Source organism: Castanea sativa, chromosome 3, assembly GCF_040712315.1.
Source record: "Castanea sativa cultivar Marrone di Chiusa Pesio chromosome 3, ASM4071231v1".
Classification (NCBI taxonomy): domain Eukaryota; kingdom Viridiplantae; phylum Streptophyta; class Magnoliopsida; order Fagales; family Fagaceae; genus Castanea; species Castanea sativa.
The window spans coordinates 45389221-45410342 of NC_134015.1; the positions used below are offsets into that span (position 1 = coordinate 45389221).

Below are 21122 nucleotides of genomic sequence, written 5' to 3' on the forward strand. Positions count from 1 at the left end.
ATGAATGTCTTTGTATTTGGACAAGTGAACATTATAAATTAATTTCAATTTCAATTTCAAACTAAGTTGTTGATTGCATTAAATATTTCCCTTCAAACCAAACACAACTTTAATTGAAAAAAAAAAAAAAAAAAACGGCGTCGTTGGAAGTTTGAAAAGAATAAAAATAAAAAAATACCGTCCATTTGTTTTGTTGTAATAGTGTGGGGCCCCACCTTCCATAATCCCTATAGCTTTCAACGGCCAAATGAAATTATGAAATCACTTTCCTTTCCTTTCCTTTCCTTTCAATCCAGACTTCTCTTCTCTTCTCTTCTCTTCTCCTCTTCCCATAATAACTGTCTCTGCAAACTCAAACAATGCTGCTACTCTCTCTGCTTACTCCTCCTTCTCAACCACCTCTCTTCTTCTTCCCTAACACCACTACTCCTCTCTACCCTCACTCTCACTCTCACTCTCACTCTCACAGACGCTCCTTCCTTCTCTTCTCTCACGCTTCCTCTTCTTCTTCTTCCTCTTCCTCTTCCGTCGCAAACCCTAACAGCCCCTACACTCTCCGCCACGTGTCCCACGACGATGGCGACGATCAAGACGAAAATGGAGCTGAAGACGAATCCATGGCGTCCTCCGCCTCCGCCGTCGCCTCCGCCATTCGCAGAGCTTCCACGTCCCCCGTAGACTTCGTCCAGAGAATCGAAAAGGACAACGCCAGTAGAACCCGCCGCCTCGTTCTCCCTAGCCCCGATTTTCAACGCCTCTGTATCGAACAGCTTCACCTCTTCCGCCGAATCGTCAATCCCCACGCTCTTCTCTCGGTGATCCCTACTTTCATTAGCTTTTTCTGAATTTCTCTTTTTTTTTTGGTTAAAGAAACTAATTTAATTATCGGTTTGCGTTTAGGTTTACGTAAGACCAGCTGGTAGCTATGTAATGGACCGTCTAGAACTGCGTCGTATTACTCTATATCCTGGAGTAGATGATGACGATGTCACCGACATTGTGATATTAGTCGGTAATTTTAGCGTTCCCACGGGTTTGCGTGTTGCTGAATCTGCTCTCTCCAATCAACAAGTATGTTCATTTCTCTCCAAAATGCTAATTTTAGCAACTGAAGTGGCAATGAATGCGATCGGTGAATTTCAAAATCATAATAAATGAATGTTAGATTTATTGTTTTGTGATTGGTGACACATCAGTTTGTAAGACGCTAGGTGTTAGCACTCACCTACCACTTCAGCAATTGTGACATTTGTGTTTGTAGCGTTGTTTTTATTTTCATTTCATTTTTGGTCTATCGCATTTGCTATTTGTGGGGTTGATTGGTTTGGTTATTGATTGAATTCTGGGGTTTAAATTAAAACTTTGTAGGTAGAAGTTGTGGATGAGAATGGAGCTGTGGTTTTTCCAATGGTGAAACACCCATTTGTGGTGGGGTTCTTGGTTGCCGAGCTTCCAATGATGGTGGAGCCCGAAACGTGTGGGGATAGGGAGAGTGTGAGTGAGAGTGAAGGGAATGGTTTGGTTCATTATCCTTCTCCTGAGGAAGCGTATGCATTGTCTCCGGGATTTGGATCGGGTGTGAAATCGTGGAAAATTGAGTGTGTCAAGGACGAGCCGATGAGAATGTGCAGGTTTAGTGCTGATCAGAAAGCGAATGCTATCAACATTGCACAGTCTCTAGCCATGGCGTATGTTATGGATCAGGTAGATGACATGTACATAATTTCTATGGTGTTATTTTTTTTTTAACAGAGAGTTGTGGCAGTGTGGCTTTACTGATTAGATCCTTATTCAATTTTGTTCACACTTGTGATTGAAGTTGCCTTTCCTTTTGGGTACTGATGGGTGCTTGTGACTTGCAACTGGTTAATTGAATATGTGTTAATAATTCTAACTGTGCTACCTAAGCTTAATGCATTTACAAAAGGTTCAGAATTAATAGTATTGACTGTATAAGCAAGGATTTCAAGTCCTTAAAAAGCTTTAATAGTTTCCTGGGAAAATTTGTCATCTATCAGTATCTATTTTATTTTACTTGGGGAAGCTGTTTTCTTGCTCAAACGTCTAATACAAAAATATAGGGAAGAAGCTGATAAAAATCTCCGTATGGTTTTTATTGTGTTATGGAAAAGAAATGAGTTTCTTTAAAGTATATTAAGTTGATTAAGGATATATGTATAATGAAATCGTAATAGATGTAAGAACAAGTGGGGACATCACAAGCAAGTTTTCTATCATTATAGGTTTGCATCAAGGTTCGACATTAAATATATGTCTCTTTGCATTGATTAGGGATGAGCTCACTTGATAGATTCATAAATAAACTCCCATGATGTATGCTTTTTGTAGATGATGTAGTTTTAGTGGATGAAACGCCATGTAGTTATTGTCATGTTACAAAGATAAAGGGGCTGTGATGTTAGGTCCCCAAAAAAAGAGTCAGAACAGCCTGAAAGGAAGCCAAAACAAGTCCGCCAGTCTAACTGCCTATTGGGAAATAAAGAGCTCCAATCAGTACTTTGTGTCTGACATGTAAAAATACCAAAATCATGTCAAGCCAAGACCAAGACCAAGACCCTCTTGCAAGTGGGAAACACCAAACAGTCAGTCATGAGCTTACATTGGAGTTATAACTCATGTTTTAATTGATTTATACAATATACATGTCCAAATGGTTAGTTAGAAGTTAGAGTTAGATGCACAAGTGCACGTGTAACATATTGAACTCATGGGGATATTCATTCAAGTACATGCCTAATTAGTTTGGTCCAATAGGGATGAAGCATGTGTGGCCAATGGGAATGAGACATGAAGTGTATAAGTAGGGAAATGTAATAATCATTAGGGATATATAGAAGAATAATCAAGTTGTTGCATTGTTTCTTGCTTTCTCTTTCTTAATACTCTCTAGTCTTTCTCATTTCTCGTGGAGGTGGTGACTCCCTTGAAGTACTCTCTCTCTCTCTCTCTCTCTCTCTCTCTCTCTCTCTCTCATGGAGGTAGACTCCCTTGAAGTAGTCACTTAATTAAATTCATCTCATATTCTTCCACACAAATCCTAGTTAATTTGAAACCCTAGAGCTTTCCAAACACCAATCCTTACACTTCCATCATTAAGAACCAGTTGAAACACCATATAATCAAAATGCTAGAAATCCCTAAACACAAAACCCTAACATTTCTAACCCAAGAACCCATTTAAATAGTAAGGTTATCCTAACCCTAAATTGGGTTCCTTATGATTGGTATGGTGATCCCCTTGAAGTAGTCCCTCTCTCTCTCTCTCTCTCTCTCTCATGGAGGTTGTGACTCCCTTGAAGTAGTCACTTATCAATTTTATCTCATTTTCTTCCACACAAACCATGGCCAATTGAAACCTTAAAGCTTTCCAAACACCAATCCTTACACTTCCATCATTAAGAACCACTTTAAACGCTATATAATTGAAACTGTAGAAATCCCTGAAAATCGAACACTAACATTTTCTAACTGGAAAAAAGTTTAGCTCCAAACCGGTTTGGAGCTATCTTCTTCCAACCCATTATGTGGTAATTGAAGAGACCATCCATGGGTAATTTTAGTCACATGATTTTTTAAATGAATCTTGTGACTTGTTTGAATAATATACACAAATAGTCTTATAAACCTCCACGTACAGGATTGGAGGAGATAGCTCTAAATTAGTTTGGAGCTAAACTTTGTCCTTTCTAACCCAAGAACCCACTTAAATAGCAAGGTTATCCTAACCCTAAACCCGATTTCTTACATCTAAGACTTACTAGTCATGAGATACCCAAGAGTGACTTGGATTGATATTTCATATAGAGAGATTGAAGAGTATGTGAATTATAGGATAAAAAACATGTGGATGAAGTAGAAAATTGTATCAAGAGTATTGTGTGATCATATAATACCTATTAAGTTAAAGGAAAATTTCAAAAGACTGATACAAGACTAGTTATGCTTTATGCAATTGAATGTCGGACTATTAAAAAGCAACATGTTCATGAAATGAGTGTGGCTGAAATGAGAATCTTAAGATGGATAAGTGGAAATACAAGGAAAGATATAATTCAAAATGAGAAATTCGCTTAAAGATAGGTGTGGCCCAAGGAAAATATGAGGGAGATTCATTTGAGATGGTTTGGTTATATGCAGAGGAGAGCGATTAAGAACTAGTGAGGAAGGGTTTCAGGTCAAGGGAACATGCAAAGTAGGAAGACCTAAAATATCATTAGTAGAAGTAGTAAAAAAGGAAAATTCAATTAAAGAGGTTATGGAGAGTATGATTTTGGATAATGATAGAATGAAAAAAATAGACTACATGTGCCCAACGCCTCATTAGTCTGTCGAGAATTCATCACTTAAAGTTTTGTGGTTGTTGTTTGTCTTGTATGTTTCTAATCATTTGCAATCATTTGGGATAAAGGTTGAGTTCACTTGGGTTTGAGTTTATAATCACCTTGGCTATAGTCCTTGATTGCACTCCCACCGTTTTTATTGTTTGAATTGCCTTGCATGTCACTCTCTGTACTTTGCATTTTTTTCCCTGAGGAAGACTGGATAGTGTTTGGCGTATTTGACGCTTTACCTTATATGTGTTTTGATGGTCTTTGTTCTTTAAATTCTGTTGCTAACCTGCTTACTTCATCCCCAGAAAGCAATGTTACTCCAGCAATCATCATGGCAAAATGATGTCAGGCTGAGCAATCTTGTTGAGCAAGTAAGATGTCTTGCTGACAGTTGTTCTGATTGGCTACAGTTGTTCATTAAACTTATTGGTGATTGTCCTTTCGTAAAATCTCTATCAGATTCGTGGTCCTCTTTCTAGCATTCGGACTTTAAGTAAAATGCTGTCTATTCAGTTGAAGAGAAGCGAGGTTTGTCTGCTACTGTGATTTTGAAACCTGGAATTTACTAATCTTTTTATTATTAGTATTTATTAACTTATATATGTCTGAAAGAAACGATCTGGCAGATTTCTTATGACATTGTCAAGGACATACTGGTGCAAGGTGATCGTATGAGAGATACCCTTCAACAACTCCAAGATGCAGTTTACTTGACAAAGGTTCACTCTCTCTCTCTCTCATGCATAGATACACATATCTATAATCATGTCAGCTTGGCTTCTTTTATTGTATTCCTTAAGGTCTCATTGTTTTGTTTAGATGTAGTTGTATGTGAAAATAAATTTTAGCCTTTTCTTTTTCATTTGTATATATTTTATATTTCCATTTTGCTCAACTATCAATTTCCTGGCTAGCACATTATATTAGAATCTGGTCACTCATTTTCAAGTAACATTCTCAGTCATTCACCCTCTCTGTGTTATGAATCTCGAGCTTTTAGAAGTGTGCTGGATTTTTGAAATTATTGGGATAAGATGCCTGGTTGTACCTATTTCTTTCAACATCTTGGTTTTCTAGATTATTGATTCCCTTTAATCTTAGTTATGATCAAGTTGAACCTATCTTATATCCTTCGTCTACCATGTGCCCCCTTGGCACCAACTTTTAAAGAGAAAAAAGTTGGAAATTTTAGAGTTTTCTTGTTTTAATTTCACTCCAAAATGTTATCTTGTTAGTATAATTTATTACGTAAAATAAAGCAACTATGTTTCTGACATTGTTATTTTGTGAATTTTTTTATTTCCTAGGCTAATATAGTGCACTATAATGAAGAAACATTGAAGAATATGCATAATTCGACTGATGCCCATGAGTCAGAGAGGTCTCAGTTACCAAATAACTTCTCAAGGGATGGTTCCAGAAATGAGATGCAAAAGTCTGGTGAGCAGCTCTGTCTAAATGCTGGAGCCAGGGATTTAGAGATGCCCCTCCCACCTCTGGCTCTTGCTCCTCTACAACATGGAATTAGGTAAGTTGGGATCAATGTTGTGGATGAATAGGGATCCAACACCCTCTCCCATCAACTGTATAAAATAAATTGTGACTCAAAGTAGTGTGTGTGTGTGTTTAAGACATAGTTAGAATAATGATTTAATGATTAAATTCATCATTTCCTAATAGTTTAAGCTTTTGGGACAAATTGTAATTTATTAGGTATCTTACTTTTTCTTCTTTTGGCACATCTAGGGATTACCTTAATAAAAGCCACACACCTGGTTGTCTTTATACTTCAAATCTGATTTCATTCATTAGTAGTAAATTTGAAATATTCCTTTTGCTTATGTTCTTTCTTTATGTCAGGAAGACCGTGCAATGTTTCTGATGTGTTGACAGATCTGGTTGAGGCTGTGAGACCTCTTGCCCATAAGCAGCAACGCATGGTAAAACTTAGTGAAGTCTCAAATCCCTTGCAAGTTGCTGTGGAAGAACCTGCTTTGCGGCAGGCTCTTAGCAATTTGATTGAGGGTGCAATGTTGCGTACAAATGTTGGGGGAAAGGTTGAAATAGTGTCAACTGGAGCTCCAGCAGGTGGTACACTTGTAGTTATTGATGATGATGGGCCTGATATGCACTATATGGTAAAAATATTGAATTCTCCACCCTACTGACTTGTTTCAAGCAATGAAAATAGACATTTTGAAGCCTCTTCTTTGTGTTATACATAATAACATACATTCATATGCCTAGAAAAATCTATACATACATGTCTATACTTAAAAAAAAAATTATACATATCACTGCATTATTGGACAAAATCTTGGTTGGAAATGTTATACAGCAAAAACCTCCTGCCTTCATAAGAAACTTCAGTAGGAAAAGAAATCCACCTGTCTTTACAAAAGAATACAGCAATAACTGTACACCTTTGTTAAAAGTATATTCTTAAACAAGGCATTCTAAACTCTAAACCCAATTAAGCATATGAACCAATTCATTCTGGGTATTGTTATGTAAGTTTATGGCATGAATTTTTTTTTTTTTTTTGGGGGGGGTTGGGGGGGGGCTTTTATTAGAGTACATAAGGTTTAAGATAGAAGCCTACATGGGTATGGCTTGAATGGAAGCCTTAGCAGTGTTATACCTCAGGATCTTGTGCATGAGTCCTGGACTTAACTGATTTGTGGCTACCAGGCTATAAAAGGTATCTTGGGTCCCTCATCATTAAAAAAAGGTTGCTTTAAGATAGAAACCTTGGCATAAACACACATACATTAGGATGGTTGTCAGAAGGCTGAGCACAACCATGGCTGCCCTTTTAAGATTTATGTTTTGGCCCCCCCTTACTTTTGAGATATTATCCACACACTTGCCAATGAATAGGTTCATACACTCCCCCACTTCTCCCATCCCAATTAATAATTTTCTAGATTTGTCCCTGTATATGTTTATATTGAATTTTAGGTGAAGAGTCTCTTGGCTCAATGGCATCTCGGGCAAGGTCCGCTCAATTTGCTGTACCAAAAATTTAAAAGAAGGGGGCAAAAAAGAAATCTAGAGTTTTATTACCAATTTAGAGTGTACACTTTAAAACGGAAAATGGTGGTTGGTTTTTAGTCATTACTATAAACATAAATGGAATTAGTTATGATCCATCTAATATTACATTCAAATACATGCAATGGTTGTAAATGAACCAAGCTGTTCATGAACAACTTGCGCTTGGCTTGAGAAAAGCTTGTTCTTGTTTGTTTGTTTATAAAAAAACCAAGTTTTGAGTCTTAGTTTTAGGCTTGTTTGATAAACGAGCCGACCCAAGGGAAAAAAAAAGTTCATGAACAGACTGGTTGACATTAGGGCTCCATACAAAACAAGCCGTGCTTAAGCTTATTTATGGGCTTGCTAAGAAGCTTGATAAATGCTTGAATAATAAACCCATAATATATTATTATTGATATAGGCTTGAATAATAAACCCATAATGTATTATTGTTATATTATATATATGGGCTACTTGGACTACTCAATGTCATCTATCATATTCATCCCATTGAAAATTAAATAACCCTCAGTGACAATTCTTTCCCATCTAATCTGATTTTTGCCCATATTGTTGATTAGATATGTTTAATTGTTGGATTGGCTTGCAGACACAGATGCATTCCCTCACGCCATTTGGAGCAGATCTCATTTCAGAAGACATGGTTGGAGATAACATGACATGGAACTTTGTTGCTGGGTTAGCTGTTGCTCGTGAAATACTTGAGAGTTATGGCTGTGTAGTCCGTGTTATCTCTCCCCGGACCACAGATGCTGCCCTTGGAGCAGGTGGAACTCGTGTAGAACTCTGGTTTCCATCTTTAACGGAATTATCTAACTTTAATGGCCACACTCAAGAGGTATAGCAAGGATTGGAACTGTCCATGGAAGAGATCTTTCATAGAACGGAAGGAATGAATCCCGACTTAAGTTGATGAGAATGAGGTGGTACAGAATTCAGAATTCTTGCCCACATTGGTGCATATATTGTATGTGATTTGAGGGGATGCTGTATAGTTTCTAAGTTGGTTAGGTTGTCTTCTTACACATTGAAAAAGTTGTAAATAGCTAAAAGGTCTTAAGGTTTAGGGACACCTCATAAATTCATAAAATGATGTTTGATATTTTTCTCAGTTGTATGTGGAAGGTCATTAAGAACGGACAGAATCACAGAATACTCAAGCTTGTAATACTCTAGTCGGACCATATCAAAGGTATAATGGAATTCGTTTTCATTATGACATTGACATTAGAATTGCAGTGTTAGAATTTGAAGTCTGGCTTTAAATATATTTCGGTAAATTTTGATTTGGCTTATTTAAGAAGGTTAACGATTTCATAAATTCGGAATTTGCATGAACATTTTTTTTACTGTTGGTCTTGGACACTTCGTTCCAAATTCCAACTCTGCTGCTGACATCAGAGACTATCCAACATCTCTGTTCCTCTTTTTTTTTTTTTTTTTGAATTGGGTTGGGGTGGGGTGGGGTGCGGTGTATCATTGATTCATTGGAGATTCAGGGGAAGTTGAATTATTTTATATTTATTTTTTTAATGAGCTATTGCGAACTTTGTGTGCTTTCAGTTTTAATTCCGTGTGAACTTGATGATTTACATATTATAGTCTAAATTTGCACTTCAAGATTTATGAAATAGATTGTTTTATGGACTTGTTATTTCGGTTTATATGCATTTAATGTGTTTATGCATGTTTTGAGAAAGACAGGTTTTACTATCCTGACATTGCACATGTAGTTTCAAGTAGGTCTAGTTTGGTATGTTGTTTTTGGGATTTACTTGTATTACTTGAGCCTTGTAATGTGATGTCTTGTCACAGAACTCAAGATTTAGATGCTGGCTAATAATTCCTTATTACAAAATGTATTATTAGAATTCTGTCAAATTGTTGATTGAAGATTTCGATTTCATAGAATTTCACTCAAACATAACTCAAACTCGCTCAAGCAAACATTAAAGAAAACCAGACTTCGCAAGGCACTCATCCAGCTCTCACTTGAGCGAAAATCTCAAGATCTGCAATTCGAGTTCTACTGGAAGAGGGATTGCTCTAACTCTACATTTACTTATATTAAGACACCCTAAAGCACAATTTTCTAGAGAGAATGTCTTACTTAGAGCTATACCAAGCCATCTATAAAACTTTCAACTTAAGCTAAACAAAGAATATCCATCCTTGTTCTTTGACTCTAATGGTTAAACAATTGTGTTCTTGATATGTCTCGAGCCTTAAACTATTCTTAAAGCCACATAATTTATAACTAGTGAATTTATTGCTATAGATCTTTAGGAGTCCCTAAGAGTGCCGGAAGAGTAGTCCCTTGGGGCTACTGTGTTTGAAAGCCAAACAGATGGTTTGTAGAGGTTATTATAATGTCTTACTTGTGCTAAGATTTTGTAAGTAAACCATTTGTTATTGTTTCTTTTATTGTGGATTTTCAAAATAACATGTTTGGATCCCATTGAAGAGATTCTTTGTTGATTTTCTACTTTGTCACCAAAACTTGTGTGCCTTTTATTGTTTTCAATATTATTGTTTTTGATTTGGTGATTATTACCCTGGTTGAATTACTAGTTGGAATTTTTTATTATTTTTTTTAAAACACATAATTTGTTGAACTAGTTAAATTAAAATACACAAAAACTTTCTATATATGGAGTGGCCATCACGTCAAAGGTGCACGTTGGTAAATTGTAATACTTGTAGCTTAGTTGTATTCAGTTACGCCAAAGATATATAACTTTTTTGGTATGTTAGTTATTCTTAATTGGTATATCAGTTACTCTTTTTGTTTTATAATTTGTTTCCATTACTCATTCCACGCTGCCTCAGGCTAACCTTGACTATAAACAGAAATTTCTTAACGCCTGTGTTGTAGGTTACCATAAAACTTCACTAGAACAATAGCTCAGAGTGGATCAAGCTCGACCTCAGATTCCAATCTCCTAAAAAAGAGACAAGCCACTAATTCATTCTACAAAATTACTATATAAGTTCTAGCTAGAAATGCCTATTGTCTTGTACTGGTACTCACACCTAGAGCAATAATTCTTTGGCTTGTCAAGACACAAGGACTCAAGGAGTGCACACTCATTGCAACATTTTTGATAACAAGAAAATGAAGAACATGAGAATTGCCAAGCTTTACTGCATTGCACTCTTCCTTGTCTTGGCCTTTGGCCTAAGTAGCTCTACAAGGGTACCCCATGTGAGAAAGCACTATTTGAAGTTCATCAACAACCTTAGCAACAAAGTTCTCAACGTCAACTGCAAAAACCTTAACCCATACATTGATCTGAACCTTCACATTCTTCTTCCCGGCGAGGTTTACGAGTTCAACTATGAGATAACACGAACCATGAACTTCAGCTGTGATCTAAGACATGGGTCTACAAGTACGGTTTTCTCGATTGGTGACAAAGATACCAAAAGAGCATGCGGAGGAAACCATTGCATTTGGAAATCTCAAGATGATGGAGTTTACCTACTTAACCGCAGAACCAAACAGTACAAGTTCATGTACAAATGGGGACAGTGAAGATGAAGATTTCCTTGCTACCTACGTATGGTGTGGAATCCGAATCATGCTTAATTGGTTTTATAAATTAATTTAAGTGTAAAAGAGAAATATAAGTAATGATTTCTCTTTATTACATTTTTTGTTGGTTGGTTGTGTGTTGATTTCTTTTCTTTTATATACGAAAATGTTTGATTTATCTTGATTAAGTAATAATATTTTCTATGTTGTTATGCATCGATGGAGGCAATTATAAGTAGAAATTGTGTTATTTTTATTATTTAGAGATTTACACTTCTGGTTAGTCATAGAAAAAAAGTGTTTGAAAAATAATGATTCACTGACAACCGCTTCTAGCTCCAGTTATCCGGCATGTTTGGTAATAGTTTTCAAATATTGCTATTCAAAATGATGTGAAAAATGTGACTTAAAAAGTATTGTAAAAAAAAAGTGATAACATATATAGTAAAATTATTATTAATTATTTAATGAGAGAGAAACTCTCACTCAATTTTGTTGCTCTTCTTTCTCTTCAGACTCCATTATTTGAACTTATTTCCTTCTTCTCTTTCTCTCTATTATAGTTTTTTTTTTTTTCCTATTTATTGAGAAAATAATGTGAATGTGGAGGCTAGGAGGAGGACCTAGGTGAGAAGAAATGTGAATGTGAATGGCTCGTGGTGGTGGCTCTCAGTGGATCACGGTGAGAGGAGAGGGATGAGTTTTTGTTCTTGGAGAGAGAGAGAGAGAGAGAGATAGAGAGAGAGAGAGAGAGTTCCAGTTAATTATTTGTCAAATCTATAGACAATTTTTTACTTATTTACAAAAATATCATTAAACAATGTTACTTGAAAACTAAAAACTAATAGGAGTTTTCTAAATTCAGTGTTCAAATACTCTAAATTGAGAAACGTAACCCAAACACTTCTAAATGAAATCTTCTACCAAACGCTTTTTTTTCGTCCATAATTTTTAGTATTTAAATACAAAAATCTATTGTTTGGACTCCCTATATGTGGTAGCCAGAGATGAGTTCCTATTGATGAAATGCTGTTCTTTTGAAAGAAAAGATTTGGAAAAACATTTTGACAGAATGTCAAGTAGATACTATGCCTTTAATGGCATGGATGATGTGAATTTCAAGCACACATTCTTGAATTCTTTTCCAGAACCACTTGGTGATGAAACTTTTCGCATGATGAATCTTCAAAAAATCACCTTGCAGCAAGCCTCTCTTGGAGAAATCTATCAGCATGTCCTTATTGCTTTGGAAAAACTATGCAATCAAAGAAAGTTCCTTCGGAGATTGAGAAGATCCATAGCAAGCTCAAAGACAATTGCAAAAGAAAAGATTTGCAGATTAAGTGTTATGATAAGAATTGTTCTTGCCCCACAAAGAGAAGAGGTCATTATAAAAAGTATTCTTGGAAGAAGAAGCATTTTCATCAAAAGAAGAAGTTTTTCAGAAAAAAGAAATGGAAGTTTCTCAGAAGAAAGCAGTTCAAAGGAAAAAATTCAAAAGTCTGTTTTGTATGCAGAAAGCCCGGTCATTTTGCAAAAAATTGTCCAAAGAAAGCCAAAGCAGCAAAGCTTTTGGAGCAAGCCCAGATTCATGCAGATGATACCCCATTTTCAGATGTGGAATCACTCTTTTCACTTGATGATGATTATTCTCCCCAAGCCTTGGCAGTCATAGCCTATTCATCCTCGAAGAAGAATCGATTCAAGCATTACGGATGATTCGGACCCGAAATCCAAACTATATACACATCTCACCTCTTATAGCCCCGATAATTGGCCCCACACCCATAGCCCAAGTTCACATCCTCCTTGATACATATTCCGGACCCATCCCCGGTGATAGCCTTGTTTGATACGGGAACGGCGGCAACAATCCTTCATCCTAAGATTTTACCGTAAAATCTTTGGATGCCCCATCATCGTATGTTCGGAGTAGCCAATGGAGAAACATTCCCGATCACCCGTAAAAGCAAACCCATTGACATTAGAATATTCCCAACCCTTACCATTAAACACCAAGTCCTTGGATCCCCTCTCACAGCAGACCTCCTTATAGGATTTGACCTCCTCCACCTCGCATACCTAGCCTCGGTATGGTCTTCCAAAGGCCTCTTTGCATAAACAACACCTTCTCGCATGGACCCGGTACCACATTTGTTTTCACTAAACCCCTTTGATTCCTTGAAAGCCCGGATCATCAATGAATGTTGTGCAGCCACCCACTCGAATTCCTCTTAAAAAACCCAAACCCACTATGGAAAAACCCGACCTTTTTCATAACCCTCCCTTCAAAAAGAATGAAGATGTTAACCCTACAAAAGCTAGCCATAGAGGTATGAATCCAAGAACACTTGTCCCTAGCTGCGGGAGTTAGCTACCCTTCTCTCGTAAAGCCTCATTGAACCCACAACTTCTCCATGGGCATGTGAAGCCTTCTATGTTAACAAGCATGCGGAACAAGTTCGAGGAAAACTCGATTGGTAATCAACTACCAAGATCTTAATCATTTCCTTGCGATGACAAGTTTCCACCTTTGCCAAACAAAAGTGCTCTTTTCCGGCATCTTTCCAATGCCAAAGTATTTTCAAAGTTTGATCTTAAAGCAGGATTTTGGCAACTTGGAATCCATCCAAGAAAGATACAAGACGGCTTTTTGCATTCCGGACCACCATTATCAATGGACGGTAATGCCTTTTGGCCTAAAAAAATGCTCCATCCCAGGTTCCAAAAAGCAATGGTAACTCTTTTCCAACCACCGTTGTCAAATGCATTGATCTATGTAGATGACATCCTCCTATTCTCAAAAGATGCGAGATCCCATGAAAAATTGCTTACCGAATTCTACAATTTAGTAAAAGCTCAAGGGATAATGCTTTCAAAAGAAATGGTCATAGGAGTATCCTCTATCGATTTCCTTGGAGTAAACATTTCGGATGGAAAGTATATTCTCTAGCCTCACATAGCAGTCTCTCTCGGTGAGTTTCCGGATATACTCACCAAGACTGCATCCAGCGGCTTGGAATTGTTAATTACATGTCGATTTCATTCCAAAAATTTCCGGACACGGAGATTGTTTGTCCAAGTTATTGAAAAAATCTCCTCCGCATGGAATTCGGCTATACATGTCAACGAATTGAAGAAATTAGCGTAAAAGCTTCCCCCTTTGCGGATTCCGGGCACAGGAAAAAGGATTTTACGGACGGATGCAAGTGATAAGTATTGGGCGGCTTTCTTTGAAGAAATTAATGGAAAAAGAAGCATTTGTGGATACAAAAGCGGTGCATTCAAGCCTTGAGAACTCCATTATCATTCCACTTTCAAAGAAATTCTAGCACGCTTAAACATGGTATTGAAAAGTTCCAGTTTCACCTCCTTGGTCACAATTTCCTTGTAGAAATGGATATGTCTTCCTTCCCAAAAATGCTCCAGTTCAAAAGAAAAATGCTCCCCCATCCCCAGTTACTTAGATGGTCAAATTGGTTTTCACAATGGTCTTTCCAAGTCAAGCACATCAAAGGTATAGATAACCTTATCACTGATTACCTTTCCAGAAAACCTCCAGTCCTCCATACCACCATAATCCCTCCACCCTTATGTGTATATCCAATAACAGATCCATCCCCATCCTCAGGTCCTTCCTCATCCTCTTCATCCTCCAATGACATCATGGAAATAATAGAAACCCTTCCCTCAGACATAAAAGACCAAATAAAAACCCTAACCCTTCAAGCCAGATCCAAAAGAATCATCCAAGTCCTCAACAATTACCTCACACAAGACCAGAACCATTTCCTTGCCATTTACCCAGATATTGAGCAACCATGGAAAACCCCATTTGCATTTTGGATAACACGATGGAATGTTGTTCATTACCTTTACATGTGGTACTTACTCAATGAGTACTACTTGTGCATTCACTTTGAACCACGTTTCTACTCATACATTTTTCTTCATGACAATAAATATTTTAACAAATTCTGGCATGAACTTTTGAAGAATGATGCTCATGATGGTCAATGGTCCAAGTATCACAAAGCAGATCACCCCAGGTTTGGTCAAAGAATCACTTCAGCATGTATAGTTGCAAAGCTAAATTCCAAAAATAATGTACAAGCAGAAGGAATTGTCCACCCTCCAGAAGTCCATTGGGTAACAAATGTCGACGGTACTATTCACAGACATACAGATGTATCATGGATATCCTGTCACTATTCACTTTCAATGGCAGAATCTCTCAACCAGGGAATCCTTCCAGAAATTGTACCCGCCGACCCAGACATTTGCAGACAGTAATGGCCTCATCAACACCATTGGGAAATGCCCAGTCCGTTTGATTTTGATGATCCCTATTACCATAATCCTGATCCAGATGCAGACATTGATGAAGAATGGTTTCAAGGAAGAGATGATTAGAAGAAATTATGTACAAAAAAATATATGAAAAAAAAAAAAAAAAATTGTGGGACCCACTTTGGACCCACTTTTGTCTTGGCCTTCTTTTCCACCTTGCCGTCACACTCCTTTCAAGTATGCATGAATTATCACTAGTCCTTTACTTCAGTTCCAGGATTTCCGTTGTCAGAAGAAGATTTTGCAGAAGCCAGCCCGCTTTGCGTCCTCCGCCAGTTTCCAACACCTGTAAAGCAAGAACTCAGAATTCACGCTTTGTTACTGTAAATTATTTCGTCTTCTTGTACGATGTTTGCCTATAAAAAGGCCATTTGTATCATTAGTTTAGCAGAGTGAAGCGAGAACAGAAAAGCTAGAGTGAATTAGAGTAAGAAAAATTAGAGAGTCAGCCAGCTTGTGAAATATTTTACAGTCTATGTCTTCCAGTCCTGTAAAATATTTGTTCAATCTAATAATATCTATCAGTTTGTTGTATCTTGTTCTGTGTTCTATCCCACATTCTGCAGTTATTTTCTATAGTATTTTAGCAATATATGCCATTAATAAGCTTCCATGATCTTCTTACACCCTCCTATGTTCGTCTTGTAGTCTTTCTGGTAATATGGGATTAAAGGTGGTTTCCTTTGCAACTATACATGCTGAAGTGATTCTTGGATCAGGATTATGGTAATAGGGATCATCAAAATCAAACGGACTGGGCATTTCCCAATGGTGTTGATGAGGCCATTGCTGTCTGCAAATGTCTGGGTCGGCGGGTACAATTTCTGGAAGGATTCCCTGGTTGAGAGATTCTGCCATTGAAAGTGAATGGAAAAACTATGCAATCAAGTCTAGATCTGCTTCATCAATGACTACGACTTGTCTGATCTTGACTTAGATGAAGTCTTTATGACTGACCTAAAAAATATGTAAAATTCAACATTTTTTCTCTATCCTACAAAATAAATTGAATTTGGGGTTTATACATTTTAAGATTCTATACCGTACAAAAAATGTTCCTTTTTTTAAATAATTATATTGTGTTAGATATTAGACCCTCTAATGGAAATGCTCTAAGAGCATTATCATAAGATGTTCTATAAATATGCTATTTTAACACATCATTTTACAATTTACCGTATATCACATCTTCTATTCTTCAATTCTATATATTAAAATAATATATACAAATATTAAAATATCATTAAAAAACTAACACTCTAAAAAAATACAAAATTTGTGGTAGTAAATGTGTGGCTGAAGGGTAGATGAAGAGATATTTTATTTGAGATGAGAGAGAAAGATGAATAAAAAATAATAAAAACCAAATGTCATTTTCATCCTTACCATGCCAAAGATGAGATTCTTACACAGTCCAACTATTTGAGTTGCAACACATTGACCTTCTTCCAGTATAAGAGCTTCTTAAGAATAATTAAATAGGTCCAATTTTTCATTTTCATTTTCTATTTTTTGTCTAGGCTAGCAGGGTCGAACTAGTAAAAAAAGTTCAGAGTAGAGCACTCAGAATTTTTTCACAATCAGGGGGGGCAATTGCGGCTCCGCCCCTATACACACACACATACATACTCACCACTTTATGTATCGTAGCATACTTAATTCACACCATAGTATTACTAAACTTATTTTCAACATAAGAAAAACACAAATCTCTGGATTCAACTGGATTGTCTTCCTCAAAAAAAAACTGGATTCAGACTTTCCCTGCTGTGTATTGTTTCTGAATTGATATCTGCAATGATTTAAGCCACCAAACTGTTAAATGAGTAAAATTGAAGGAAAATCCAAATGTTGCTCTCAACTTTTTTTATTTTTTAGGTATTACACTTTGAAAACTTAAGAAAAATATGTCACTCCGCAACAAGATTCTATGATGTACAATTCCTTCTTCACTTAATAGAATTTAGTATATAGAAGAGATTTGCTTGCTTCTCAAGATTTTGTGCAAGAACAAAACATATAGACAATTTAAAACCTGATGGTGTGGTACACTATATTGAAAAATTAGTGAAGAAATTGGGGTTTCCATACATTTTAACATTTCAAAAACATTACACTCAGAATGGATTAATATTGTTATCGAAGACATTTTTCGATTTTAGCAGTCAGATTGAATCACTGAGCAACTAAAAATTGAAATTGAAATTAAAGATACAAAAACTCACCTGCAGCATTTTCAAGCAAAAAGAATATCCCATTTTGAGACAACAATCTCATTAGGAGCTCTTGTCAGTTTAGAAACATTGAAGAATCATATAAATTCACAATAATTCTAATTTCACAAATATATAGATTTCATACTTCTTTGATAATGCACAATTTAGGTTAATCTATTTCTCTTTCTACTTTACTTTTCTTTCTTCTTTTTGGGTCACATCCACATTGAGTAAGTAAATTCCTTAAAACTATGTTCGGTTCACCCTCAAAGAAAAGAAATGAAAAGATTACAATTTTTTTTTAATCATGTTTGATTTGTCATAAGGGAGGGAAATAAAAGGAAATAAATTTCAAGGCATATTTTGTTATATCATTTTTGGATAAACTAATCTTCTCTCTGTTCTTTTATTTTCTCTTATCTTTATCTTTATAAATAAATAAATAACGTAATAATATAAATATATTTTCAGTTAATTTCTTAACTTAAAAAAAAAAATCTATCTTAAACTCTGAAGTAGAGAAAATTAGAATAAAGTCATTAACGATTAATGGCATATAATCTTGTATTTTGTGGTGAGAAGAGAGTTGTGTTAACTCAATAAGACAGAAAAATAGTGTGCAAGTGGAAGAGAAAGAAGAACTAGCCCCTTACCAAATCAATCAATCAATATGAACCTGAGGGACATGTGCTATCTTAGGCCAATACTTGCTGACTTCTCGCTCGCAATTTCTACTCAATTTAGGACAACCTATAATTTCCAATTCTCTTAAGGCTGTGAGGCGATCCATCCCTTCTGGCAGAGAAGATTGTTTTTGGCAGGCCCAAATCTTAAGTTTTTGAAGTGAATTGAGACCTTGAAGCCACTCCGGCAATGTTACCAAGTTGTCACAACCATTAATACATAAGTATTGTAAAGTGCAAGCAGATCCTACAAGCCATTGGGGTAGAACCACCAGTTGTGGCAATGCACTGATTTGGAGTGATCGAAGGCTTGTTGGATAGTCTTTCTCTTCCATCAAATTAAGCTTTCCACAACAAAAGATTAAAAGGCTTTTCAACACAGTTAGCTTTTTCTAACCACGCGGCAAAGAGATTAGGCTTCCACAACTTCTGAATTCCAACTTACGAAGGACAGTGAGGCGTTGGATCCCTTCCGGTAGACACTCTAGTCTAGAACATTTGTAAAAGATCAAAGTTCAAAGAGAACACAGACACTCGATTCCATTGTCTTGCAGACATGTCTGTTTGTGGTTATTGACAAATATCTGAGGTTGATCATATTCCTTATATCTTTAGGCAACTCTTCAAGCTTTTCACACCCAGCTAGCTTCAGAGTTTCCAAATTCTGTAGGCTGTAAATGGAGTTAGGCAATTTCTCGATCAACATATTACCCCTTAGGCTAAGATATCTCAAATGCTTCAAGTACTAATGGAGCATGGCAACACCTTGAACCTTGAAAAGCTTAAATCTAGTAGTCGCACATACTTAAAACCTTGAAATGCATGTTTCTAACAAGAATTCATCAATATCAAAAGGGCGTTCATCTCCAGTTGGGAAAATAGCAGTTCGCACATTATTGCTTAACTTGTGTAAAAATGTTGCCACTTCATCAGCTCCCAAATTGTTTTCCAAAATTGACACATGCCTAGCCGTTTCAAAATTGTTAGTGTTATTCGTGTTTTCAATTAAGCAATAGTCATTTTTGCAACATATATTGAAAGATCATGTAGAAGATCGTGAATTTTAAATGTAAACAAATCACCATAGTACTCAACTTCTTGAAAGAAAGATCTTGACAATAACTCTTTTGCATATTGTAGTCCAATATCTTCCAACTCTTGAATACTTTGGCTAGACTTTTGGAGGAGTCCATTTGCCATCCAAGATAGAATCAAATAAGTACTCCTATATGTATGATTCTTTGGATACAAAGAGCAAAAAGCAAAGCATTGTTTTAAGTGTGATGGCAAGTGATTGTAACTCAATCTTAGCACAGGTAAGATGTGATCATCTTGTTGCTTTAGTCTCCATATCTCACTGTCCCTTATAGAGATCCAATCACAATCATTGATTTTAGAATAAAGTAAACTCCCTAAAGTCCTCACAGCCAAAGGAACACCTTTGCATTTTTTCACAATTTGTTTTCCAATCTCCACAAGTTTGGGATATTGTTTGTCCTCTCCTTCATTGAATGTCCATCTTAAGAACAATGACAAACAATCATCCTCAGAAAAGCATTTTATGTTGTGAATTGGTCCAGGAGCCATCATTGAGACAACTTTGTGACTACGTGTAGTCACAACAATTTTACTTCTTTGGCCACCTTCATTTAACAAATTATTTAGATCATTCCACTTAATCCGATCCTCGTTCCAAACATCATCTAAAACAATAAAAATTCTCTTTTCCTTCAAAGTTTTTCGTAAATTGGCTTGCACTTCATCCATACTCATGTTCTCACTAATTTTACCACCTGCTGATTTAAGGATCTCTTTCGCCAATTTTAAAATGTTAAAGTAGTATGACACGCACACCAATATCCTAGAGTCAAAATTTGTAGCTATCATTTCATCATTGTACACCCATTGAGCAAGAGTGGTTTTGCCCATACCCCCAATTCCCACTATAGCTATCACAGAAACATTACCGTCATGTTTATAGGCCAACTCCATCATGTTTTTTAACAGGTGGAGGAAAGGAGGAGTTACGGTTGCTGTTACTTTGCTAAACTTATGAAATGAGAATATTTCTTTTGCTGCAGCGGAACTAGTTTGAAGTGTGAATCAATCTTTTGTTGTTAAGGAAAACTTGCACGAACACGGTAACAAGAAGGGAGGAAAGTGCATCGTCTCTTCTTCGCTATTTTTTTTTTTTTTTATTGGCTCATCAATTTGCTAGTCATATATTTTCAAATTTGTCATTGTTTTAGAATTTTCCTTTTTGTATATGCTTAGGCAGGAAGAATGTACTGTTTAGTTGGTGTTTTGCAGCCTGGTTTGCTGCAAGTGATTTTTATTTTGGAATAACATTTGTTATTATTATCATTATTATTATTATTATTATTTTCGATTGAGTTTTATTGCATTTCTTTGATGCATGAAAATGCTTATTCTAATAATCTCCTTTTTTTTTTCTTAAAAAAAGGGACAAAAACAAGAAGGCATTAGGTAGCTTATGCTTGTTTGGATGGAGGGGGAATGAGGAAGAGTGAAGGGAAGTAGAGTACTGTTGGCTAAAATAAGCTAATTTTGTGTTAAATCTACTCTACTTTACTCTACCCCTTAATTCAAACGGACCATTAATTATTGCATGATGTGGAAGTTTTTTTTGTGTGTAATGTCCCTACCCAGCTCTCTAACATCATTTTTATGGGAAAATCATTGGTCACCGTGGGTGACTGGGTGGTGGGAGAGTGGATTTCATTTGGAGATTTTGGTCAATTTGGCAATGGATTCAATCCAAAGGTGATGGTGGTGGTGGTGGTGGTGGTGGTGGTTCTGTGTGCTGGAGCTTTGAGGGTGGTGGTGGCATTTTGCAGTTGGGCTTTTCAAGTGAGTGGGTAGTGGCTTAGGGCGGCGATCTTGGTTTATTTGGTGATTTTGTTGAGCC

The 21122-nt window shown here is 36.4% G+C and overlaps 2 protein-coding genes and 1 pseudogene across 3 annotated transcripts; 2 read left to right on the plus strand and 1 right to left on the minus strand.

The window, feature by feature from the left end:
- Window positions 1-282: 282 nt before the first annotated feature.
- On the plus strand, window positions 283-8658 carry LOC142626995 (chloroplast sensor kinase, chloroplastic). Of its 2 annotated transcripts, none has more exons than XR_012842729.1 (9): window positions 283-815; window positions 901-1071; window positions 1369-1704; window positions 4658-4723; window positions 4812-4880; window positions 4979-5071; window positions 5660-5880; window positions 6213-6490; window positions 7999-8658. XR_012842729.1 is itself a non-coding variant. In XM_075800766.1 (9 exons), the coding sequence occupies exons 1-9, from the start codon at window positions 360-362 to the stop codon at window positions 8251-8253; spliced, it is 1941 nt and encodes a 646-aa protein (XP_075656881.1). In that variant the 5' UTR covers window positions 289-359; the 3' UTR covers window positions 8254-8658. The 2 variants fall into 2 exon arrangements, 1 of the variants encoding a protein (XP_075656881.1); XM_075800766.1 differs by having other exon boundaries at window positions 289-815; window positions 6217-6490.
- A 1866-nt stretch (window positions 8659-10524) lies between these two features.
- Window positions 10525-10944, plus strand: LOC142629032 (S-protein homolog 9-like). The gene has a single exon (XM_075803032.1). It carries the CDS (start codon window positions 10525-10527, stop codon window positions 10942-10944), a length of 420 nt encoding a protein of 139 aa, XP_075659147.1.
- A 7227-nt stretch (window positions 10945-18171) lies between these two features.
- On the minus strand, window positions 18172-20188 carry LOC142629033 (putative disease resistance protein RGA3; annotated as a pseudogene).
- Window positions 20189-21122: the final 934 nt, after the last annotated feature.

What these genes read in the sequence shown, in the direction of transcription:
- LOC142626995 (XM_075800766.1), top strand. Translation starts at nt 360, where the DNA reads ATGCTGCTACTCTCTCTGCTTACTCCTCCTTCTCAACCACCTCTCTTC. An exon ending in CTGCTCTCTCCAATCAACAA is followed by an intron (nt 1,072 to 1,368) that starts GTATGTTCATTT and finishes AAAACTTTGTAG; the next exon opens with GTAGAAGTTGTGGATGAGAA. An exon ending in TGAGCAATCTTGTTGAGCAA is followed by an intron (nt 4,724 to 4,811) that starts GTAAGATGTCTT and finishes AATCTCTATCAG; the next exon opens with ATTCGTGGTCCTCTTTCTAG.
- LOC142629032 (XM_075803032.1), top strand. Translation starts at nt 10,525, where the DNA reads ATGAAGAACATGAGAATTGCCAAGCTTTACTGCATTGCACTCTTCCTT.